Source organism: Labrus mixtus, chromosome 1 (assembly GCF_963584025.1).
Source record: "Labrus mixtus chromosome 1, fLabMix1.1, whole genome shotgun sequence".
NCBI lineage: Eukaryota > Metazoa > Chordata > Actinopteri > Labriformes > Labridae > Labrus > Labrus mixtus.
Window position 1 is genome coordinate 29,112,100 of NC_083612.1, and position 26,957 is coordinate 29,139,056.

General features: G+C 40.1%; 2 protein-coding genes across 2 annotated transcripts in view; both read right to left on the bottom strand.

Annotated features, from left to right (window-relative positions):
• Window positions 1-1,109: 1,109 nt before the first annotated feature.
• smyd2a (SET and MYND domain containing 2a) lies at window positions 1,110-13,653 on the bottom strand. The gene is made up of 12 exons (XM_061041085.1): window positions 13,381-13,653; window positions 11,810-11,873; window positions 11,098-11,208; window positions 10,012-10,072; window positions 7,858-7,985; window positions 6,977-7,044; window positions 5,927-6,029; window positions 5,697-5,807; window positions 4,913-5,033; window positions 4,606-4,780; window positions 3,975-4,083; window positions 1,110-3,740 (listed from the first exon to the last, which is right to left on the bottom strand). The coding sequence occupies exons 1-12, from the start codon at window positions 13,551-13,553 to the stop codon at window positions 3,657-3,659; spliced, it is 1,308 nt and encodes a 435-aa protein (XP_060897068.1). The 5' UTR covers window positions 13,554-13,653; the 3' UTR covers window positions 1,110-3,656.
• A 2,897-nt stretch (window positions 13,654-16,550) lies between these two features.
• galnt2 (UDP-N-acetyl-alpha-D-galactosamine:polypeptide N-acetylgalactosaminyltransferase 2) overlaps window positions 16,551-26,957 on the bottom strand; it is a 59,543-nt gene continuing 49,136 nt past the window's right edge. The window contains exons 12-16 of the mRNA XM_061041178.1: window positions 24,967-25,059; window positions 23,759-23,842; window positions 23,364-23,490; window positions 21,301-21,420; window positions 16,551-21,191 (exon numbers count right to left, since the gene is read on the bottom strand). Of these exons, the coding sequence (XP_060897161.1) occupies window positions 21,036-21,191; window positions 21,301-21,420; window positions 23,364-23,490; window positions 23,759-23,842; window positions 24,967-25,059 (580 nt within the window). The 3' untranslated portion in view covers window positions 16,551-21,035. The remainder of the gene's footprint in view (window positions 21,192-21,300; window positions 21,421-23,363; window positions 23,491-23,758; window positions 23,843-24,966; window positions 25,060-26,957) is intronic.

Here is a 26,957-nt window from a genome sequence, read left to right on the forward strand (position 1 = left end):
ATGTACATGACATGAAACATTTGTTACAAATTAAACCGACGCCCCCCCTCCCATACATAAATATTAACCCGAAAAAAGATTTAAAGAATCCCCCTAGATGAATCAAACTTAAACTGTGCAATTAAAATAGACTTATACAAGAAATGTAAATAACCCGTGCAGAGATAAAAAAAAAATATATGTGTAATTTAAGAACCTATAAACAGTTGAGGAAAAAATCTGTAATTAGACCTGAATATAAAAAAATAAAAATAAAAAAGTGTTGACCTTCTGAAGTTGTGTCGACCACAAGCTGTCAGATTCCTCCAAACTCTTTACCCTTATCTTTAAAATGCCGGTTTTACTTCTTCATGTAACAGGTGTGCAACTCTACATCTGAACCAAACATTTGAATATTTAAGTCATGTTTAAGATTGTCAAAGCTATTCTTTTCTTCTTAAGAATATTTTCTTTCTGGTGTGATGACACAACACTTGTAAAGCAGTGATACTCAACCCGAGGCTCTTGAGCCACATGTGGCTCATTTGGGACTAGTTGTGGCTCTTTTAGATCCTACTTGGAGAAAAAAAGTAAGTAAGTAATTATTTAAATGAGGTAAACATTGTCAGCAGAAATTATTCTTCGCAAGTCATGTCACTGTGTTTCCCACACATATGTCAGGAAAGAAAGAGGTTTTTTGATTGTGGCTCTTGCAGAAATATTGTTTGGTCAATGTGGCTCTTAAGTTTAAGAAGTCAGAGAAGCACTGGTCTAAAGTCAGTATAACAGTTAAAATGTCCTATAGATGCATGGATTGGCTGAAGAGGGGTAAACGTTGATAATAATATCCAATGACTGTGTTTACTGTAGTACTTTCAAATTTGACTAAAGAACATACTGGAGGAAAAAAACAAACACATAATTGGACAGAGACACTTGGCATTTTAGCAGACAGTTGCTGAGGTTAGGAGGAGTTAAACAGGCTTGTTGTTGTTTTTATCATCACGATGTTTCTGGTCCCTGTCAGAAAAAAGCAGAGAAGTTTTAATGGGTCCATTTTAATGCTCTCCCCTTTTTATGGTGTCAGGAGATTTCTTGGTTAAATAAAAAAAAGGGAAGATTAAACAAAACAAGTGTCATGTTGAAATTTATTGAGTTCAGGGGCTCAGGTTTCCATTCCACATTCCAAAAGAATAACGTTCATGCCTGATAAAGTAACAGTAAATTACAAAAAGGGCAAAAAACATCAAATGGTTTGCCTTTAGTCTTGTATTAAACGTGCAAAATGAGAAAGATCTTTTCAGTTTATCCCTTGTGCCACATATTATATTTTCAATGACATCAAAAAAGAAAACATACCATATACATGCTCTACAGTCAAGCCATACAATTAAGTGAAGAGCTTGAGCTGGTTCACAGAGGTTTGGATGTCCTTTTGTGTTGCTTGTTTTTTCCCTCTTTGCTTATTCAATCCTCTGTTTTCAAGCTGTTTCAAATAAACATGTCCAAGAATAAACATTTCGACCAGAGTTGTTGCTCACACATACTGCAGCCGCCCTCTTGATGCATATGTGCAGGGGAAATAAAGAGTCATAAAGCAGGAGTCGCTACAAAGATGACCACTGGTCATTATTAACAATGGGCTTTTTCTAACCCTCAGTAACTCAGAATAACTTGGTTCATATTGTTGCATCCATAATAAAAGAGAAAAAGCTACAGGCATCAAAGTAAAGGAATTAGACCCGTGCCGTTTGTTCTTCCGACGGTGCATTGCATGATATCTGAAGGCAGGCCAACTGTCCAGTGACAGATAGATCTAAATGAAATCAAATGTGCTTACAGGTCAGACATTTTGACATCATTTTTATCATAAAAACTGTACAAAATTTGAGTGCAGTATAAACTCCCTAGTGATGAACTTCCCTTCACTTTACTGTGTTACTCATCTTTCACACACTGTGACTCAGTCTACAGATGTGAAACTGTAACAACAGATATTAGTGTACCATTTCTTCTACATGATTAAATCTGCAGGAGGGAGACACAACTGATTGCTGGAGCTGTAACTGAGTATCCTGCTCATGATTTAAGGATCGAGTTAATCATAAAACATGCTCGTATTTTTACCCAACCCACCTTATTAATCAAACAACCTACTGTATCACTGATACTGCCTGTCCCTTTTTTTAAGGTTTATTTTGTGGATTTTATGCCTTTATGTAGAGATAGGACAGAGAATAGAGTCAGAAATCGGGGAGAGAGAGGGGGAATGACATGCGGGAAAGGAGCCGCAGGTCGGTACTTTCATTCTTGCTCAAGTCAATGCATGCATAAAATGCCATGTTGGTAAAACTTGATATCATCTCACACAATTTAGTTTGGAAGAGTCCAACAAGATCTTTGCACTTAAAATATGAGATGCAGTTCTTTCTTCTGAAGAAATATTTCATTCACTCTTCTTGAGAAATTTGAAATGTATGATGAGGATAATTAACAAGTAAATAATCTTCCCACTGCTGCCAAAGTGGAGTCTTTGCTGAGCAAAAACAACCTGGACTCAGGAGTCTGCAGAGAACGCACTGCAAAGGTTTATGAAGTAGCTCTTGACCAAAAGCAATGAAAGCTACAGAATTGCCCTTTTTTTTTTTCCTGAGAGCAAAAGGGGCTCTGATCCTGAAAATTCCATCAGGTTGTAGCACCAACGTCTTTACCGTGACTTGAAATACAAACTGGTCTCAGAAGGGCTCCTCTGGTGAAGGATACACTGTCAAGAGAGTTTAGTAGCTGGTTCCTTGTTCAACCCGTGGCCCTTTTGGTCAACAAGCCTCATGAAAAACAAACACAACATAAACAATAACACATTGTAACAATTCTTCTTATTCTTTGACAACAAGCAAAACATAGTGTAAGACAAGCTAAGCACTGCTTATTCATTGAGGAATAGTTGTTTGCATGTTCTTGCTACAGAGTACCTGATGCATGGTCAGTCAATCCTTTTTCACAGTTTAACCAATAATCAAGGAAGCTAGAAGCTCTGTTGCTAATTTTTTGGTAGAGTTCCAATGCATTAGCAGTGGATGAGTAGTAATGCCCTCTCTAACAACCACTCACCAGTTTTTATAGAAGTAAAAACAACAAGCTGCTGCTGTGGAGCACAGGTGCAGTTAACACAGCTGCCAAAGACAAACAGTGGTACAACACGATGTCTCGATGGGTATACAGAACACTGACAGAGGGGAAGGAACGCTTGGCAAAGTGTGAACACAGAGGTCGTGTAAGCTGCTGTCACATGAAAACTTTGTTTCATCTGAAGGGCAGTTTTAAAGGCAGAATTAAACTTTTCCGTTTCACACTGATGTGACCCTTTTTTGATTTACAGTATGAGTGTTGATTGACCTTTATTCCAAACATTATCTTCAGGTTTGACAGGATGTCATCGGCTGCAGATAGAAACAAGGTTTTCCTCAGCCAGAATATGTTGATGTTGGACATAAAACAAAAGACACTGCCTGAAGAGGCTAAAAAAACAACAACAGAATGGGCGACAAGAAACAGAGAGGTATAGGATGCATGGCATGCAGTTGTGACGTGTTTTTGTTGTTGCTTTGAGAGGGGTTCATAGATCCAGTGCCTCCCTTTTTAGTTTGTTTTTTTATGCTCCTCCTGCTGCTCCTCCGTTACTTCTGCTCCTCGATCTCTCGTTTGACTTCAGCTACATAATGGTGATCTTTACCATGAGCCACCTCCATGATAGCAAGCGCCTGAGTACATAAAAACAGAGTTTTGAAATCATTAACAGACACATTCAAGTTCAGCGTAGGACACATCAACTTCTAAGATAAATATCTCTACATTTCACATTATTCTGAAATAGCCTTTTATAGCTCAATTATCTTCCACTACATTGTTATTCCTCATTGTTCCCACATCTCCAGATCCCCCAATGTTTCAACTTTTAGTGTGTCATCTGGAAAGATACAGATTGAGCAGCATACCTTCTTCAGAGCTTTCACTCCGTGCGTCTTCTTCTCCAGACCCAAATACAGACGTCCCAGTTTCAGATACATAGACGCCACATTCAGAGAGTAAGCTGGGTAGTGAACACTGGAGAAAAAAATTATTTATAATTAACACGACAAACTAAGCCATTAATGCAACCAAAACAAAAGCACATCATATAAACAAATCATGTTACATTTGGTTTCACAACAATTCTCAAAGTACAGAAAAAAAAATATAGCTAGAGAGTACAAGGTTCACAGTTTAGCATCATCAGGGTAGGAATTTCAATAAAAGAGCTAAATATGAATAGTTTTTTCTTTGTCTACACTCTACTGTAGGTAGAAAATATATCCACTTATTTGGATACAATTCAATCTGTCTTTTGTCAAATTTGAAAAGCAATAAACATTTTACAAACAGGATGTAATCCCTTAAAATGAATCAAATTCCAGATTATTAGGAGAACGTTGCCTTGAAAAACTCGATCTCGGTCTCGACCATATCTAATAACAAAACAGGTGTGACTTCAAAACCATGCGTCCGTGCCTAGTCCACTAGTTTACTCTTCAAGATTGTAAAAGTCCACTGAGCAATAAGTGAACGGCTCTCTACAGATCAGTTTACCTGTATGGGTGAACAATCTTCTCTCCGTAGCTCATAGCTCCGTCCCAGTCCTGCATGTAGAGGCAGACACCCATGGACTGATACATCATGTGCAGCATGTAGACATTGGTGTCTGCAAAAATAGAGCCCATCTTCTCCTGGCTGAGCTCACACATCTCCAGCAGCTCACTGGGGGGTGCCACAGAGTCAAGGAATAAATACACAAACAACACAGAGAAAGAGAAGGACGGACCGAGCAGGAGAAGACCTCCAATCAGACACAACAAGTAGTACAGAGAGAAATCTGTTAAACAGAGAGAAAGGATATTTTTGTAGTGTTTGGCTCTCCTGAACTCCTCTATGACATTTTTGGCATAACGGACCATGGATCGGATTTCCTCCGGCTCTGGTGGAGAACTCAGCTTCCTGATTTCCATTTTTTCATTGTCCTTTAAAAGAGATGGGGAGAAATGACAAAGGAATCAGTTGAACTATTACATAAACTGCAAAAGAAATGAAGGAGTTATAAAAAGTCACATCCCATCTTCACACATTTATTCTAACCAGCATGCGGCATACTCACACTGGAATATTTACAACATCAAACATAGTCAAAGACATCGGAAAACATGTCAAAATAAATCGACTCAATTTTGATAAAGACTTTTTTACCCTCTACACAGTGCACAATGGGAATAAAGCCAGAAACAAACATCTAGTGACACATATTATAGTAAGTTAAAATACAAAACAAATGATGCTCTAATACACAAATAAAAATCATCAACTGAGCTATATCAAACATCATGCATGTAAACACAGAGTATTCTACATTAATCTGTCCAATAAAACACATCGGGATGTCTGTAGGAGTATGGTTCATTGAATTTTTGAGGACTTTTATTGTATTTTAAATCAACTGTATTCCTATTTCTGTCATGCACAAATAGAAAATGTGCAAAAAAAGTTGGTGTACAAATACTATCTGCTGTTTTCAACACAAAGCACAAACAATAAAAAAGTTAAACCACACAATAATCTCACAATTAAAATATGTAATCTAAGAAAAGGTCCTGAAGATGGCTAAAGTTTTAAGAGACATGGTGTGGTACCTTAGACTTGGTGGTGCACTCGGTACACTGGCATGAGAAGAAGTAGGAATCTAACAACCTTTCTCTCCTGTCCTCTGTCGGATAGAGCAGATCTATGTAACTGTTAAACACCTGCAGAGAGGGACAGAGAGAGGGAGCTCAATTCATGTGAAAGAAACTATGAAAGTCATAAAATTATTGGTGACAATGAAAAGCATCTTTGTTGATAAATGAGTCTGGTGGGTACTTACCTCGTCTCCGGGGTTTATCTCTTGAACAGCTCTGACCTCAGCCACTGTGCCTTTATAAGTCACTATAACGTTAGGACTACAGCTGTGGTTCATCAGTGCTACACTGGACGGAGGAAAGGAGGGAAACAACGATGTTTCAGAAAAATATTCATGTTGGGACTTCATGAAGGCTTATCGCCCTCAACCAAACTATTGCCTTTACATATATGCAGTCGGTGGCTAACTGTTGGATCAATATGCAGATGTGTGTGTTGTGCACATTGAGGGCAGGATAATCCATAAAGGTTGTTACAATAGTGATGCCAGTATGCCTCTGATATAACCATCAATATGGAATCAACTCTTTTTCACTGCTCAAAAACAGAAGCATAACCAGCAGGTTGAACTGGGCTGCAACCAGATGCAGTTTAGAGTTTTGCTTCCATCATGAATTACTTATGGCTGCCACTTCCCACTACTGCTTAAGAGCAGCCAAGAGGAACAGATTTTAGGTTATTCATCATGTGACAATAACAACAACATTTTAGTGCTAGAGGAAAATCAAACAGAGTTATCAAATTGTTAGTTATACTAAGAAAAATCCCACCAATTAAAAAACAAGAGAAAAAAATGTGCAAGGTGTTGCCATACAACACCTAAAGCACATTGAGCTTACCTGTAATGAAATGTGCTTTATAAATAAACTTCTATTCTATACAGGGCTTGTAATATTGACCCCAGCTGTTAAAGTACAATATTTATTTTAGTTGTTTAATCACACTGGAAGAAGGTGATTTGTACACATGATTGTCAGATACATAGGTGAAGGGATCTGAATCAGTGAGAAAATAATTATCATGGGGATATTATTTTCCAAATGACAATTTTACAAGAAACATTTACGATAATAAAGGAAAGATGACGCCTTAAATTATTATCTGAATTGAATGCAGTTGTTGTAAAAAACAATGCGTAACAAATGAGTGTCTTTTCCAATATTGACGACAGAGTTTAAAACTCTGATAAATAAATGGACTGTTGCTTGATGATGAGTTGACATGGACTACTTACTCAGGAAAAACAGCTGATCCGAGATGTGAGAGCTCCTCATCCTCTATGGTAAAACCATTACAGTTAACCTGGAGGGGGAGAGGGAGGGGCAGAGCAACCCAAAAAAGGAAGGGAAGACACACACAATCAGAGAGAGGGAGGCACAGAGAATAGCAGGGGGAGTCATATGCTCATTTAGATTGCATCACACTCTCACTCACCTGTGCAGTAACACTCGGCAGCACTGACAGACTGATCAGATTAAAGAGCTAAACACTGGAGTAACACAAACAGGACAGGTGGGTGTGTGTGATACAGATCCTGTAGTATGCAGAGCAGCTGGAGACAGGAGTAGAAAAGTACTACATTTGCACATGATGCATCTAAATATTTTCTGTTTTTTATGAATGTTGCAACCTCTAGCATGTCGTTACACACATCCTAAAAGGTCAACACCTGTCTGTGTGTGAGCCAAACGTCGGATGCTTTCCTATCTAATCATATGACAGTTAAAGAACACACCCTACCAAAGATCCTGGATCCTGGTAGAGACAGAGTCAGAAAATATAACGTCGTTTATCATGTGACTGGGAAGGGCATCTCATCTATGGTCCTGTTTGTACTCTCCACTACATATTCATATGAAAAAAAGTCTTCAGCAATTCTCAGTGCTCAGGAAAAAGCGGTCCACACCATTTAGGCGCATGCAGAGCCACAAAGTTAAGGTTTGTAAGTAGCCTTGTTCTCCTAGTGGAGCAGTTTTAATGCCTGTAGTCAAAACAGAGATGATCCATGTGGTTGTGATGAGCGGGGATCCCACACTACTCTGATGACTCTACAAATTAAACCTGGAGATCCTATGATCAGATTCAACTCTGGTAAATTAGTATTAGTGTGTATACCTGTGCAAAGAGCTCAGTGAGAGCCTGGTCGTCAGGGATCTTGCTAATGTGTCTGGAGTAGAAGTGATGCAGCGCTGCTATGTCGGCCTGGTTCATCTCGTCCTTCTCACTGTCCATCTTATCTAAATCTGGAAGCCGGAGGAGAACAGTGGGGACAAAAAAAAGAAAGATAATCAAAAATAAATGGAGAGAAGGTCAATAATATCAACTAGACACTCATTAAAAGACCATCAGGATTCAATTTGGTTTTGAAGCATCATTATAATGGTAGTTACGGGGCAGTCGCGATGACCTGAGGATACACTTTAAGTGTGACTTCCTCTTGTGTGACCAATTAACAAATCTCAAAATTAAAGGTCAGACATGTCAGAAAGATTACTGAATAAAGTCACACTCCAAAGGAGATAACATTTAGAGTGGTTCACTTCTTGAACACAGGACTAACTTGACTCTAACTGTGAGACAAAAATGCATTTGTCTTCAGTTTTCATTTTTGTTTAGGCCGGCACTTTCCACTCGGTTATTAGCCCTGGAGGGAAAGGTTAGAAAGCACTACATCAACATGTATCAACAGGGCTTCAAGAGACAGATAAATAGAATGTGATAGGGGATGAATTTACTGTAAATAGTTCAAATATGGAGTTAAACTTGTGCTTATATAGCACTTTCCAAGTTTTCTGACCACTCAAAGCACTTTTACACTACATGTCACATTCACACACTGATGGAAGAGGATTCTGAGGAACCATTAACCAGTCCCTTCCACACACAGTCACACGACTATGTTGATGCCACCAAGAATTATTTGCTCAAGGATACTTGGACATGTGGTCTACAGAAGGTGAGATTTAATCGCCAACCATCCAACTAAAGAATGACCACTGAGCCACAGCAGCCAAAAAATATCTGTATATTTATTTATGTCCTACAACATTTCTTTTTAATAATTTGTCACAGGGCTTCCCAGTAGAAGACTTTAGAGTCCCCATGGGGAAATTCCTTTTCACAACACTGTTTCTGTCGAGTAGTCAGTATGAGGAAAGTGTATGCATTAAGCCATGTGTTGTGGTCAATCACACTAACACACACACACACACACACACACACACACACACACACACACACACACACACACACACACACACACACACACACACACACACACACACACACACACACACACACACACACACACACACACACACACACACACACACACACACACACACACACACACACACACACACACACACACACACACACACACACACACACACACACACACACACACACACACACACACACACACACACACACACACACACACACACACACACACACACACACACACACACACACACACACACACACACACACACACACACACACACACACACACACACACACACACACACACACACACACACACACACACACACACACACACACACACACCATGCAGCAGCTGGCTACTGAGTTGCTTTGTGTGCATGAGAGACAGGTGTGAAGGTTAATTCTGTGTCAATCCTCTGATGACACATCTGAGCCTGCAACAACAGCTCAGACTAAATGATATTACCACATGGAGCACAAAAAAACAGTTTGAAGTCCCAGGTTGTTGTTTTGGACCAATACATCACAGTCATTATGAAAGTGTGTGGTCAGGATTTCTGTGAGTAGCTTCATCCTATACAGATGACTTCATGAAATAACAACATGAACACCAAAGTTGAGTTTGATATCATCTAAAACCAACACAGAAGCAAAACAGAGGACGCTACAAGGTTGTAATTAAACATGGAGAACATCTGCTGAAACCTTAGAGCTTTTCTGTACAATCACAAAAAAGAGAGCGAAGGTTTTGTTTTTTCAAGAGCACAATTGAAGTGGTTTTTAAACGAAGGAAGAGATGATGAAATTACAGCACACAGAAGCTTGGGATTTAGGTCCCAGCACACTGCACATTTGGAGTGAATGAAAAGAGACAGAACCAGGACTGGAGGCTACAGCTGAGGATATTAATAGACACACTGCTACGACACCACACACACACACTCTCTTCTTGGATGTAACTAACATTTCTCACAAATGTAACTACCTACACACAATCGTGTATTCTTACACACACACACACACACACACACTTCTGCTTACGTGATTCAAACTCTTTGAGCAGGAGCAGCCTCTCTGAAGGGTCGCGTTCTGTTGTGACTCTCTGCAGGATGAAACACAGTACAGACCCATGAGATTATTTTTATGCAAAAATTAAATCATGCAAAAACAAACTAAATATATAAATCTTTTTTTCCTTCTCCAATACATTAGTTATCCGAGCAGATGGTTAAGTTTCAGACTTTCTGGCTAATAACAAAGTCAGTTTCACACAATAACGAGTCAAAAGCAGCAGAGAATGACGATATAATGGCAGTTCTTGCTTTAGCTACTTTAATATGAAGACTGAGGAAAAATGAGAACACAACATGCTTATTTAACAGCTCAGAAGTACAGTATGCTATGATTTGAATGTTTGTGTTCAATGAGAAATGACATTATTCTCAATAACTAACCGTTCAGAAGTACAATAGATGAAAGAAAAAAGCAGGACAACCTTCTTACTCTTATCAAGTTCTCACACAGAAGTCTAGAATTAAAACTGATATCACTTGAGTTATCTGACTGCAGCTGCGACAGCTCACAGCTGGTCTATGACATAAGTATCATGTAGCTCACAAAATACATCTTTATCTTGTTTTAACTGTATTTAAACTTTCTTAAATTGGCATCCTCACATGGCTCCTTTCATGAGCTCTCAAGTATAGTCTTGTCTTTTGAGTTTCCCTTCAACTCGTAATGGCAGGCCTAGCTAGAATCATTACTGATTCCTGAAGTCTCTGTAGAAGTGTCAGTGAGGCAGAGATACCTGGAATCAGCACATCTTAGTAAAGTGAAACATTTAATCTTATTACTTACACCTGTTTTTGATACGAAAGAATGCTGAATTTACATCTACAGACTGTGATTTCTTTTTTTAATGTCAGTTAGTGTTACACAAGTTTAAATATAAAGTCATATTTATATTCCTAGTTGTGTCAGAAGCCGTCTCTTAGTGCTTTTTCAGGTTTCTTATGATATGAAGACAATTATAACTCCATGTTTATGTTCAAATCCACAATGCTCCAAATTACGAGGACACTTCTGAACATTGAAACATATCAACTGGGACTACTTAGAACATTTTACCTGTTTCATAATAATCCTGGCCACCAGTCTGACAGTCTCTGATGGACACCAGTTATCTCCATAGGCAACCATAGCTACACACTCCAGCTTATGCATGGGCCAATCACTTCTCTGTTCATTCCCAGAGAGAGAAAGGAAGACAGAAATAACATCAATTAGTTACCCTCCATCACATTTAACAGCATGAAAAAAAAGAATGAAAGGCCCCAATAACATAGAAAGTGAAAGAGCTCGACTTTGTGACAAAAACATAATAACTATTTTAACAGAAAATGATCCATAAATGATTCCCTGAGGCATTTAAACCCCAGTTTCTCTCCTCACACACAAATCAACTCCTCCGTTTTACTGCTGAGCACTGAGTTTATTTTTTTGCTCCACAAAAGTGAAACTCGACATAGGCCAAGGGAGGAAAGGCTAGATTGTCATAGCAACAGCAGTGCGAGCAAGTCCTCTTTCTGTTTCTTGTGCGCTGCCGCTTACCCGGAGCTTTGCTGAGGAGGTTTTCAATAAGTGGTCCAAGGACAAAAGGTGGATTATGGGTGCAGTGTACCCCTGAAAAATGTCTCTCTCATTGCATGTGTTCACACAAAAGACTAAAACAAATGTGGAGGAGAGATATTTTTGGACCACACATTCAGTCAGTTCCTTACCCACAGAAACGATGCGCCCTGCAAGAAAAAAACTAAAGGGAAGCAGGAAGCAGTCTCACCTGACAGTCCACGTTGCAGTAGTGTGCCAGTTTACATTTCCCACATTTAGAAAGGTCTTCTCGCCTGTAATGCATAAAACAAAACACTTCATTCCACTACTGCTGTGTTAAGTGACATTTTGTCTGCAGGATTCAACGTAACATGTGCATGAAATAAAACATTGTGCGCCTTCTTCTAAAATGATCTCCTTACCTGATGCATTGTAGAATTAAATCAAATCTTTTTACTAACCACATATTGGTACTTCATCATGATTAAATGCATACTGACTGAGGTTTTAAAGCAGGTTCGATATAGACATGTGACAAAAAGGTGCTATGCAAACACATCAGCTACAACACCAACAGAAGTTTGTTTCACTCATATTGTTTCATTAGATGCATTAAATGTTTTTTTCAATTAAATTCAAAATCAATTACACATTAAGTCAAATTTTATTCAAGGGTCATTTAGTAAAACACAGGCAATTAAAGAAAACTATTAGAGCAAGGGAAACTAACATTAAGTAGTTTCTCTTACTAATTTTTTACAACTTTATGAAGACACACACACACACACACACACACACACACACACACACACACACACACACACACACACACACACACACACACACACACACACACACACACACACACACACACACACACACACACACACACACACACACACACACACACACACACACACACACACACACACACACACACACACACACACACACACACACGCTGCTCCTCCTCTCTTGGGACAAATGGGCAACTATATTTAGCACCTTAACCTTTAACTGCTCTACAAACCTGAGGGGCAGCTTTGCCAGAACATGGAAATAATTGGGTGACAGAGACAGACTAAGAGTTAAATTGACTTTAATAGGTTTCTCAAAGAGTGTCATTTGAATCAGACATGTAAACATGACATGTAAGTAAGTTACAGGGCTAAATCACATTTTTAACACCCATTTCAAACTTCCTGCAAGTTTTCGACACAGCATGCCCACACACACCCACACATGTCAATACTCTATGAATGTACCAGGCAGATCTTTCAAACCACTCCACATCCTACACACCCTTACTGGGAAAGAAATAGATCTTATTCATGTCTTAGTACTGAGGAAAAGCATGGGGATAAAGCATGTATGTAGGGTAGATCGAGGCTTTCTTTAAGGAACAGAGAGTTACATGCAGATATGTCACACTATAACTTAAAGAAAGGGTCAAGTTGTCATTTAAAGCTGCATGTAAACATGCTGATACAATAAACTTACATAAGGATCTTTAACCTTAATGTAGGCAATAATGTAAAGACTCCCCTGAATCTGCATTGCTACTAATGAATGCTGCAGTGTCAGTCAGGTGAGCTGCCTCTCCGCACTGACCCATAAAGCCAGCAGCAGCTAGGAGCGTGTCCAGAGGTTTACAAGCTAACCTACAGCTACAAGCTAAGGCAGAGAAGTTAGCAAACATTGAACTGAACGGACCCACACTTTGGTTTTACGTGCATATGCAAATAATAAGATGACAGTTGTCGCGGGCTATCTGTTTGGCACAGGTAGGTGAGATGTTACCTGGTGAAGCAATGCTCACAGTGGGCTCCTCTCTCATTCACTGTCAACACGTAGGAGTAAGCAGGGCAGGCGAACACCAGCTCCCCCACCGCGAAGTGCCTCACCGCCCGCAGGCCTCTGCCTTTGTCCGGGCTCAGGAACCTCTCCGACCCCTCGATACCTTCGTTCTTCATGGTTTCTTCTGGTTCTTCCGTCGGTCACCACCACCTGGGTCTGCTCGGTGCTGTAATCTGCTTCTGCCTGCCAGAGCTCCGTCTTCCTCTGCAGTCCTCTGTTTGAGGTGTGTGGCTTTTGTCGCCCCCTGCTGGACGGGCGACAACAAAACACATACAATACAGTGCATTACTACGGTGGCTGGGAAGTGCAAAGCAAAATTACAAAGTGTTAAACACAATACAAAATGTGAGACAAATTTACATTTTGAAAAACATTTTTACATTTTATGAAACAAAATTACAAAACCAAAAACACTTACCAAGGACAAAACAAATTTACAAGATGTGAAACACTTTTACAATCGCTGAGACAAATTTACAAGAGGCAGAATACTTTTACCAGTCCCCAAACAAATTTACAAATGACAGAATCTTGACGGAAAGGGAATGTACAAAACAAAACAAACAAAATGACCCCTCACTCGATCACTTCCAGGTCACCTCCAACATTTGGTACATTCCCATTTTGTCAAGATTCTGTCGTTTGTAAATTTGTTTGGGGATTGTAAAAGTGTTTCACATCTTGTAAATTTGTTTTATAAGATGTAAATGTGTTTTTTCCTTGGTATAAGTGTTTTGGTTTTGTAATTTTGTTTTCTAAAAATGTAAAAAGGTTTTTCAAAATGTAAATTTGTCTCACATAATGTAATGTAATTTTGCTTTGCACTTATCAGCCACCGTACATTACAAATGGTATTCAAGGTGAATATGACTGAAGGAAAGATGCTGCACCACACTGTTAACCAGTTAAAGTGTTGCATTCAAAACTTGGCTAAAGCAAAGTATTTATGTCAGTAAAGCTACTAGTTATACAGAATGACACTTTTCCGAACCATTCATTTAAGATTAAGATTAAGATTAAGATTATTGATCCCACAAGGGGAAATTCTGTTTTTACACTCTGTAGTCATGCAACACACACATAGGCTGAAATATACACACATGCACAAACAGGATCCTATGGACATGCACTAATAGAGGGATGTCGGGGTGACGGGGCGGCCCCCGGCGGGCGCTCCTGGGTTGGTGCTGGGTGGGGGGTTTGGTGCCTTGCTCAGGGGCGCCTCGGCACCTCTCCAGCTACCAGACCAACTTCCATATTTGGTCTGCACCGGGACTTGAGCCGGCAACTCTCCGGTTCCCAACCCAAGTCCCTACAGACTGAGTTACTGCCGCCCCTTAAATATGCTTATATGGTTGAATTTGTATTCATGCATAGCCCATTTACATTTTGCAGCAGGTAAAGGTGCAGCTATTTCTTACTTACCATATACAGTATATACGATACGGAGTCGTTTATTTACCCGTGACTGGTCAAAAAAGCTTTAACTTATCTTAAAAGTATGCTGTTATTGTAAAACAAAAAAGTATGTTGGAACTTTACTTGGGTATAGCCATTACTTAATGTAAAGTCCTACTGCATGGTCTATATATAGATATAGAAATCCATGCACATGTGCTGCTTTGCAGGATGCTTCATTAATCCTCTAAAAAAATGTATCCTGATGTGAATCATCTCCGTCCTGTTTTGAATTAACATGTTGTTTGTTCTATTTAGGGATGAAAAGTAAACAAATACAATTACTTAAGTACTACACTTAAGCATGATTTTGTAGAAAAGGCCCATTATGTAGCGTCTACTATCTAGGTACAGGGTCTACTGAATTTCCAATTTCTGCTTCTGCATATTTCAGCCTATAAAGGGGTGGGGGCAGATTTGAACAGCTTTATTGTAAGTTAATTAAATGTAGAAAATAATTAAAACTAATATGCACAAATAAATGCATCACGTATTACATTTAATTATGCAACACCTAATGGGTCATTCTGCATTATGGACACTTGAATTTACTGTAATAGTGGCATATACTCTACCTGTCAATAGTTATGCTTGATTACATTTGATTAGCTTAACTTAGCATTTACTGCATATGATTTGAAGGGGCATTGTGTATTTTTAGGAGGCAAACTGACATAGATGTAAAAAAACTAGATATGCAGGCTCCAGCAGCAATATGAGCATAATGCCCTTATGTACAATACATTTAGTTATACATAGTCTAAAGGCTGTTTTAGTGGTTTAGGTTAAACTCTCAGGTCCACCCTTTTATGGCATATAAGGACAATTCAGAAAATGATAAACTTCCACACAATGCTCATGCGTGGAAAAGTCAGAGGAAAGTCCTCCAAATGTGAATTTGTATGTATTTAGAAATGAATTTAGACTTCTCCAAAACCTTTGGGATGAGAGTGGATGTAGCTCAGTGGTAGAATTGGTCATTCTGTAGGTTAGTTCATGGACATGTCAAAGAGTCCATGAGCAAGACACTGACCTCAAATTGACCCGTGACACAAAAAAGGAATTGCCTCAGTTTGCCGCCCATGTAATACACAGCCAGCTCTCTGAAAGTGTCACTTCATTACCATATTGTGTTTGCCCCAGTACCCTGTCTCAGCTGGGGGAGATTTGATCCATCTGCATCGTTCTGATACTGGAGGCTTAGTTCATATCGAGGCAGCTCTCAGGCCAGCAAAAACTGGAAATAGTCTTTCCAGACAACCTTATTGTTTTTATGTATTATGTTGTTATGACAACCAGATGTCACCATGTTTAAACCAATGTCTAGAAGGAAGTTTGTTTAGTATTGCCCAAAATGCTTTCTCATAACACAGCATATGTGTGGTTTGAGGTGTGGCTGCAGTTCTACAAATATAGGATCAAATACAGTTACAACATTTGACTGACAGATAGAAACCCCCCTTTTTACATATTAAAGTTTCAGAAGATGTCAAATTCACGTTTGGCTTCAATATTGTCTTATACAAAGGAGGCTGTTGCAGATCCTTCACTGTCCATCTGTGGAAACTGCAGAAACATCAAGACATTCTCTACCCGGGCGTGCTCTGTTAGATTGTACAGACAAACATGGAGGCAGACAAGCTTACTCAACAAGGTTAAGTTTATATATATAAATGCATTTATTTAAGTTAATCATTTCTCCTCATTCAAAGTTGAATTTTCTGCAGTATCTATAAAACAGGGAACAGTTAGAAGCGCTGTACAGTCAGACAACAAAACTAGGAACTGCAGCTGAGTACACTGTGTATATATGTACATACTGTACACACACTGATGTAGGTATATACAAAAATATACACTTTTACATGTGTGACTGCCTCGTGCCATTTCACCCACCACCGACATTCAATGATCCACATTCCTGTTAGAAAACACATTATTACCTCATTAATTCATGCTCAACCCTTTTGATTACCGTTTGTGTTTTACCAGTCATTACTGGTTGATGAGACTTGTACAGTATAGTGTCTTAAGTGCATGTTAAGCCCCTCGTGAGACACTGCTGCTGCCACTCTTAGCAAAAGATGGAGAAGCTTAAGCAGTCCTGAGCTGGATGTCTCGACGGGGCTTCTCACGTTATGAGAAAGGGCTGTTCTCGTCCTCCTTAATCCTCAGACGGGATGTGAGGTGGACTGCAGGGAAAAGACATCCCCCTGGTTAGCATGAATCATGACATAAGTGAGAGAGCAGAAAAACTTCACCTTCACTTATCCTCTCAGATTAAACACCATCCTTTAATTGTTGCCCTCCAACTCAGAGGGAGTATGAATGAAGTCCTGCAGGCGCAGAGGGGAGGACAGTCTTGTTGGCTGACTGGTGTTCAGTCATACGCCCTCTTTTGATGCTTATACAGGTGATACATTTCCTCTCTTTGAATGATTGTTTTGATCCGTTTCAAAAGTTAAAAATACCCACAGACTGAAATCCTCAATGAAGGGAAACCTTTGTCCCCCCACATCGACGATAAAACTGACAGTAGATCAGCAGCTCAGAGGGCTCCTTCCCTCTGGCATGTCCTACAGGTGGAAGTGAGACTAGAAATAATGGCCTACAAAACATACCAGAGGCAATATTTGTCCGACAGTGAATGAGTTCACTGTGATTCATTTCCAAAGAATTTTTTCTTCCATCTCATTCTTCCTCATTAAGAGAAAATAGGGAGGAACTTTGGCACAATGTGCTAAGGATGTAAACATTTAATCAATCAAAGTGAGACACATGACTACTAAATTAATAGTCATTTTCCTTTGTGTATGTACTAAAATAATAATAAACAATAACATAAAAATCATTTTATCTTCACTAGAGTAAGACTCCGTTAAAAAAAGAAAAGGCTTGAAACAACACATCTGCAATCGCTGTAGCAGACACTGTTGCCATGGTCACTCAGGTGTGTGCAGTTTGCCGGTTCAGTTTCTACTGCCTGACTATTTTCATAGGCTTAACAACAACAGGAAATTCAAAGACAAATGAAATGTAATAACAAAGAAAGTCTGAATCTCTCCGGTACTGCATTGTGCGTCTGAAGTTTACTACCTTGAGTCTCTAGAGTCCCCTTTTCTTTCCTTTCTGGTTGTCATCTCTACACTCATCAGTGGTGTGACATCAGAGGGAGCTATGGCCACCCAAAACGTCACTAAAAGGTCAAAATTTGATTAAACATTTTGATAATACTAAATATTTTGCAGAAATATCCAAATCAAGAGGTTAAAACATTTGCATATCAACTCCATTATAAGATCGGCCCTGACTTGCTTTGATCATACATGTCAGGCTTAAAAAATGATCGTACCTGCAGAAAACTCAAACTTCAGACCCACCCTGCATTATACCCACAAGCAAAAACACTACTTGTGGAAAGACGCATCTTAAATGCATTAAGAAGGTCTTAATGCCCTGTAGGCTACTGTATGGACAACAAATACTGTTTTTGATTATGAAGATTTATCATCTCTTCAGCAAATCAACAATTTGATTTGCAACCTTTTTGCAGATCCCTAAAATAAAACTTTTCTTTAAATCAGTAAATCCCACTCCTGATAAGCATGTAATCCCTTGATCAGATTTAGCCTCTAGAGTCTGGTAACCATGGAAACACAACACTGAACACTTATCTAAGTGTGCCCCTTGGGTTCCACCTCACACCCCCCCTGCGGGTCCTGCAGCCTGGCATCACAATGCAGCAACCTGTCAAGTCACAGGATAGGCTTCTTTTGACGCAGCTGCAGTTTCAGCTGACCTTCTCAGTCATCCGCTCTGCGAACAGTTGGGATGAATGTTTAAGACAAGGCAAACATCGAGGACAAGTTGAAAGGAAATAAAGAAAATAAACAGATAATTCCACCACACATGGAACAAAGGAAGAATCAGACAACACAGAAAACACAAGCCGCTGTCTTTGTCAAACTTGAATACTCAGGAATAGAAAAAAAAGAACCTATAAAGCATTTCAGAATGTGTGTGTGTGAGGGAAACACTTGTGTATAAATGGAGCTATATGGAGATCAGGACATGTGGTTCTATAGGTCATCGCTGCTGTACAGTGTTTCTGTTCAAAGATGCCTCGTGCTGATGTATGAAGGTTCAGAGGAGTTTAAGATGAACCCCGATCATAAACCAGAAGAGCAGATACACAACAGGCATCAGGTCTGACAAATGGCATTAGTAAGACTATCAGGTAACCAAAGTGGCATCATTCTGTTTGGTGACAATGAAATATTGTTTTGCAGAAAGAAGCAGATCGCTAAATTAAACACGATGAGTTCTCATTTGCATTTCTCATCAGCAGACCTGCGTGTGCAATCAAAAAAAAAATCTGCCTCACCTCCTGCAAAAATGAAAACAAACAGTGAAACCTTGTTTATCACAGCTTCAAACTCCTGAGCAGATGGCTCATCCAAACTGCACAATGAAGAAAACAAAATGTGTTGATGGAAAACACTAGTGACTGAGTGGAGCTGTTGGAGTTGGTGGGTGTCACATGCAGCTTCCCAGGACACGTGTGTGTATGCACAATTTATACTGTTGCACTGCAGCCATGACTTTGTAAACCTTTTTCTTTTTTAATCTGTTCTGAGGGCTGCAATAAACAAGGTTTTGTGTTGTCAGCAGAAAAAAGGAGTTCTCTGAAGTCTAGTGCATAATGTTGTAAGATGCACGCAAGCACTTGTGTTTTCTTCTAAGGTCGTGCAAGAGCAGGGAGAGCTATGAGAGTAAAGCAACAAATATCTAAATCATGTCCCTGCTGGAGGATCGTTTAAGTTTGATCCTGTTGCAGTGAACACCTGTTTGCACCGGAGAGAAAAAAGCTGCATCATAAGATCCAGTTTGAGCGATATTTTTAAGACAGTAACCTTCCTACATTTCTAACAAAGTCGCATGAAAAGGAAACGATTTGTGCAGAAAAGATGGAACTGATCGGCTCAACAGAGAGCTGTAGAGAGCAGCGAGAATAAGTGAAGAGAAACTGTTTTAATTGCTCCCCTGAATTTCTTGCACACAAAACATCCATTTTAAATTTGGTTCCATTTTTTTTTTTTTTTACAAAAGCAGATAAAATAAGACGGATAGGAGGTTGTTATTTTGTTCCTTCAGAGACATAATGGAGTAAGAAGTGAAGATGCTGCAGCAGCCAGTGCGACAGCCTGAAGACAAACCTGAGACGGAGGGTTCAAGACACTTCCTGATTTCAGGAAATGCACTTCTGGCCCTAAACGGTGTCAGGCCCCCGTCCACAGCGGGGAAAACTCCCCCCCTGAACCCCTGTCCCCTCCACAACACACACAACCCAAAGTATCAGACACAGCATTCATTTCTCCTTTTCACCTCTTTTTTTCTCTCTGTTGATCCTGTAAACCAAAAAGAGTAAACTGAAGGAAAAGCTCGGAGAATCGAGTCCATTTCCTCCCTTCAAACTGCTCTACATCCAAGAACCAAACCAGAAGCCTCCGTCAATCCATTACAGGCTCGAGCTCCATGTGGTTAAAACAAAGAGAGAGCAACAACACCAACATCATCTTCTCTTTGAGAACAAGAAAAGAAAACAACACCTCCTGCTTACCTCCATGGAGATAAACAGCAAGAAGTAAAAAATACTTAAAAATAAAATAAAATAATTATAAAGTAAAAACATCAATGAGTTCCTTTTCACCAGCATTTAAGAAATAAAAACAAAACAAAGGATTCACTCGTCATTTGTCTCTGGAGCCATCAATGGAAAGAAAACACTGAGGTATGTTGTTTGGATGGAAAGCCCCTTCATCACTTTTCCCCTCAGCATGATCATCACTGTCATCATCCATCCACCAAACACAGGAAGTTTTCTGTTTACTCCTCTACTGTCTACAAGCCCCTCCCCCAGGGGGTGTGGCTCTGTGTTTTTTGAGGGCTGAGTTGGGGGAGAGGTGTATAGACATGACTGGCTGCACCTCTGAGGAGGAGGAGGAGGAGGAGCGAGAGGGATCCATTAATCCATCGAGTTTGTCTTTCTCCTCGAGTTCATTTCCATCTCTTCATCCGTGTCTCAGAGTCTGTTAGTGTCTCTACATGATGTCCGGTCTTCCGAGGGTCTCTAGCGCCCCCTATGATTGTAAATTAAGGGTGAACTTCCACTGTTGGTTTAGGCTCGGGTTGCAGACCTCCACGGTGAGTCCGCCCATCCTGGCACTGCGGCTGTCCAGACAGAGGTTACTGCCCACGTGACGGAGCTTCGAGTTGGACTCTATCTGCTCCCATTTCTGCCAAGACACAACAGCATCATGACATAAACACAACATTTAGTGTGCAGAAATGTTACAAATGTGTATTGATGTTTTGTTGTTATGAAGCTGTCCCTGTGTGCATTACCTGTCTGCTGTCATTCTCTCGACAACCTTGTAGTTTGATGAGAGAGCCGGCCGTTCTGTCCACCACCGTCAGACACAAGTCCATGTGTTTGACTGACTTATCCTTCGTCAGGGCCCACTCCTTTACAGAAATAGATACAACATGTTGAATAATGCACAGACATAAAAAAAAAAAAGTACTTTCACTAATCTATCATAACTCCAATCCAACTATTCAGCAAAGATTAATGACCAATAAAATATAATCACCAATACATAAGTAAGGGCTAAAATGTTTCCCTGGAATGAGCTGATGTGGAAACTTTTTTTTACAGCACATATAATGCTGAAAACAAAGATTGGGGCTGATTTATAAATAGTCATCACATAGTTGTCCTGAAGAGTGAGAGCTACTCGAGTGTTTACAACACTCACAGCACCGTCCTGAGCGTATGAGGCAGAGCACCAGAGCACCAGAGCACCAGAGCTGAGCAGACAGGCGTCAGCAGTAGAATCTGTTGTCAGTTTACAACAGTGTTTAATATTACTTTGTAACATTTGTTTTAATTTTGGCAATCCCAATGGACAAAGCAGCAGCTTTTATCTTGTTGCTGATCTTGTCCTGTAAATGTGTGAGAAGTGTTTTCTGATGAAAAATCTCCTCCTGCATGTTCTTTTGGCAGCGTGCTGTAAATAGTTTTGAGCACACCGGCACAGCCACCTGGCAGCAGTGTTAACAGGTTAACAAATTAAATGTTTAATGTTGATTACGAGTATTGAGAGACTATATCAAGGTCTGGCAGTGTCTCTGCCTTAAAATGACACAGGATGTTTTCAGTTAAACAACGTGTCACAAGAAATGCAGAGTACTTTTACTCTTTACATGTTGATCTACCAAAGATTGTACCAACCACTGTTCAATCATGAAATCATACTGGATAACTTAAACCCTCAGGAACAATGATTAGTGTTAAACACGCCCCCTCTAAACAAACCTACAGAGCTTTATTGTGATTTACATATCCTATTAAAGTATGTCCATTTCTTAATCATGACATAAACCAAGTTAGACGAGTGAATATGGCTTTCAAATGAAAACAGGTTGTGTAGCAGAGTTTGTAATGTTGTAAAATGATTTGGGAGGTAAACAGGTGCACAAAGCAGATGGTGTCTGAAACTCTGAGTGTCACCAGTGTTCCCAGTAAGATCTGCACACACCTGTCATTCTATTCAAGGAATACACTTGTTGAAACCCTTCCCTTCAACGTAAATGTCACAGAGGCATGATGGTGTTGCGGAGTCATTCAGCAGCTGAACAGTCAGCTCACAAAGTAACAGGGGCGTAATGACATCAGTGTAAAACATCGGAGCTGCCAGGGCTTAACAGCAGTGTGTGTGTGTGTGTGTGTGTGTGTGTGTGTGTGTGTGTGTGCTGTTTAGTTACATTGTGTTTCCGCAACACCATAACAGTATGTTGAATCACACACTAGGACACCAAAATGACGCAGTGTCAGATTCAAAATTGTGTAGTACACAGGTACAAAGTACAAAGTGTCTTTCATACACACTACACATTCAAAGTGCTCTATTGTCATGTACAGAGTCTTTATGCAAGCTTTGACTTGCATGTATAGATTATCTTTTTTTTTAAATTATAATTTCTGGGCTTTTAAAGACAGGACAGTGGGTAGAGTTAGAGATTGGGGCGAGAGACACTTGGAAATGACATGCGACATGGAAAGGAGCCTCAGGTCAAATTTGAACCCAGGCGGCACGCTTCCAGGACAGCCTTTGTACATGGGTCACGCAAACTACACATCGGCCACCGGCACCTCGTACATGTTCCTTTACAAGCTCTATCGCCTCATAGACTTCATTCTATTATTCATTCACTTCACTTCACATCAATAACATTTGTACTTTTCATCACTTTAGATTTCTCAAGAGACTTCACACCAGTTGACACGTTATTGAATCCTTTCACATACTCCCTGCTCTCACCACACGTGCCACCACTTTCCACCCAGGTGTCTTTAGACCATGGTTTGACAAGCTGACCTGTGCGTGTCGTCGTTGTAACGCTACCTGGTTTCCCCCAGCATTGTGACATTCATAGACGCCCACCACCCCGTCAGCAAAATGTCCCAGGGTGTCAAGACAGTTTCCTCCCTGCTGCAGGGCTCCAAAAGCTATGTCCTGGTGATCGGGGACTCTGAACAAACAGACAAACAAAACACAGATAAAAGATAAGATAAAAACTCTATCATGCTCATGCACATGCATGTGATTTGGAAACATTAGAGTCTAGCACACAGTATTCATACTGCTTCTCCTCACAGATCTGTGGTCTTGTAATGCTGCAACTATAGTTCATGTGGGAGTTGTGTGTAATTAAAGTTAATTACATAACATCATTGTGTCATACCATGTTCCCTATAATATAATATAATATAATATATAAAATACACTTATTTTCTCACCGCAGTTCAGGGTAGACGTTCTCCAGGTACCATTTGAACGGATGACAGCCTAACCTCTTCTTCATCTCCAAACGACTCTGGATGCTGAGAGAGAGAGAGAGCGAGAGAGAGAGAGAGAGAGAGAGAGAGAGAGAGAGAGAGAGAGAGAGAGAGACGTTGGAGTACCAGAGGGATCAAAGGTTGAATTTAAAAAAACAGATCCAGACATTGATTGAATTATAGCCCTCCTACTCCTCACAGTCTGTGAGGGCAGATAGTAGAGACCTAGGGCACGTCTGAGGCCGCATCCTTTGGGGGAAAATAACTGCTTAGGCTGGCAGTGGAGGGAGATGCCAGCAGTGTTCCCACAAGGTCACATAATAAGCACTTTGTTGAGCTATACAGAAGGAATCTGAAAGAGCCTATTGCTGTGTGGACAGTTCTGAGGATAGTGGGAACGTGTGAAAACAAGCAAAGAGCTGCACTCACATTGTGTGACTTAGTTTAAAAAAAGAAAAAGAGAACAGAAGAATTAAAGGTCACCAGGGATATGGAACATTTCATCAAATAATCTCCATTTATAAACACGACCGAGCAGCCAAGCTAACAGCTCTGAGTGGCTGCATTATGTACACTAAGGCTTTCAGCTGCTAATATAAGGGTTACAGATTTGTTTAGCCTGCAAGCATGCAAACATTTGTCAATTAGCACTCAAAACAAACTAAAGCTGAGGCTTACTGTAGGCCTAATTTGATTTATTCTTTAAATAACTTGGTAATTTAACAACAACATTAAATGAAGAGCGTATTGACCTGTATCTTAAATGGTAAATATTTTTAACAACTAGCCTGTTTTATTAACATTTCCTCCTGTATTATCGGCACTTTGCCATCTGATCCTTCCTCTCCTCTTTTCAAATGACATTTCTGTCCATCATGTTCTTCTACTTTGGCTCATGCTTTCATAATCTAACCCTAATCCCTTCAGCATGTCAAATATTATGGCAGCCTTTCGATCAATGCAAATCAGGGCCCGACTTTTTGCCCTTTTCTAAAGCCACATTAACCGCCTCATGACACATCCATAAAACGGGTAACTGACTTCTTCACAGCTTACATACTGCTAATTGGAAATCCAATTAATACACCCATTTACGCGGCTGCCTTTGTAATTTGAATGTTATGGTTATGTCATGTTGTAAAACTCGTGCACAGCTTCATTGTACTCACTTTCCATAGGGGACATTTCTTGCTGAGGGTACAGCAGCATAGTAGAAGTTTTTAAACTCGTCCATCCACACCTCCGCTGCTCTCCTTGTGTTCCTGAGAGAGGGGTGAGAGGAAGACAAGTTAGGGAAGGTTGGAGGAAAGAGAGAGATTTTAAAGGGGTGGGGTTCGATGGAACACAGAAAGATGATTCAATTCAATTCAATTCAATTCAATTCAATTCAATTCAAAAAACTTTATTTGTCCCCGGGGGGCAATTCAAATATAAAGATGTAAATAAAAGACAAAACATGAAACAAGAGCAGGTAAGCAAAGGAAAGGATGAAGCAGGAAATACAAGCAGAGAGCGAGTGACAAAGGAAGAAAGAGACACAGAGATGGAGGGAAAGGTAACAGTAACAATGTGTGTGTGTGTGTGTGTATGTTTTCAGGTGTGTTAGCAAAGACATATGTCACAAAAGACACAAAAAGGCACACTGTCCTCCTCCAACTTCAGTTTTTCTGTTCTGCCATAGGGGGGCAGAGTTCTTCAGGTTAAACAGGTTAGCGTGACTATGTTTAATTTTTCCAGCTACTACTACATTTGTGTGTGTGTGTGTGTGTGTGTGTGTGTGTGTGTGTGAGAGTGAGTGAGAGAGTGAGTGAGTGAGTGTTTGCTGACGTAATGTCCAGTGACATTTTGTTAAATTTCTATTTTGTCTGATGATGTGTCAGCAGGATTCAGACCAAACATTGGCCTGCTCATCTCTACTTTCTACCTTTACAGCCTCAATAAGTGGTGTGTCACAACATCCTCTCCTGCAGGTGTTGACACACACACACGAACACACGCATGCAGGCTCACACACTATTAAGTGGGCTGAATCAACAGCAGACTACAGCATGCAGCTCTTCATTTTCAGACAATGGATGATGGCAATCATTTTCCGTTTCACCCCAAAACATGTATCCTGGATGATAAGAAATGCCTCACCTGACTGTCATAAGAAGTTATGAGAGGAAAGACTTTTACCAATCATAACATAAAGCACATACACCGTTTGAAATCATCCACAAAACTTGTATCTCCGCCCCTCCCTCACCCCCCATACTGCCTCCATCCTTGTCCACAGCCTCGTCACCTCCCGTATTGATTATTGTAATTCTCTCCTCTTCGGCCTCCCTCATAAGTCCCTCCATAAGCTCCAACTGGTTCAAAACTCTGCTGCCTGTATTGTCACCAAAACCCCCTCATACCATCACATCACCCCCATCCTACAGCAACTCCACTGGCTCCCGGTGAAGCAAAGAATCATCTTCAAACTCCTCCTGTACACCTTCAAGGCCATCCACAACCTCGCCCCTCCATATCTGTCTGACCTCCTTCACATCGCCACTCCAGCCCGCTCCCTCAGATCCTCCTCCTCCATCCACCTCACCGTGCCCTTTGCCCGCCTCAGCACCATGGGGGGGCAGAGCTTTCAGCTGCTCTGGAACTCTCTGCCACCTGACATTCGCAACATTGACTCTCTCCCCATCTTCAAATCCAGACTCAAAACCCATCAGTTCAAGATCGCCTACTCACTCTAACATTTTAAACTGCAATTACACTGTCCTACATTTCATTTCTTTATTGTATGCTGTTTTTTATCCATCGCTGTTTTTAAAATGTTGATTGTTGTACAGTGTCCTTGTGTGTCTTGAAAGGCGCTTATAAATAAAATGTATTATTATTATTAAGTGCCAAAAACTACAGTTCCCCAAAAAGTGAGTCAATCACTGTTGGGCCTAAACAATCAAAATACCTGACTTCACAGCAGATTTGAACATGTTCACAGTTGTGTCTCTCTCCAGCTTATTTGATTAGTTCTGACAATAAAAAACTCCAGCTTTGTTTAAGAGTACATTTCAATATAATTTCTCATTTTCTAACAGTATACAGTATATATACTCTAACAGGTATTGGTGCTTGGGCTTACCATACCTGGCTTGTTAGTTTCTTCAGTAGTTCTCAT

Bases quoted from the DNA above. Each gene is read 5' to 3' on its own strand.
- smyd2a (XM_061041085.1), bottom strand. From the start codon at position 13,553: ATGAAGAACGAAGGTATCGAGGGGTCGGAGAGGTTCCTGAGCCCGGAC. The intron at 10,073-11,097 runs GTAAAATGTTCT...TTCATCCTGCAG, and splicing joins CCAGGATTATTATGAAACAG to AGAGTCACAACAGAACGCGA. The intron at 6,030-6,976 runs GTAAGTAGTCCA...TCCTCCGTCCAG, and splicing joins GGATCAGCTGTTTTTCCTGA to TGTAGCACTGATGAACCACA.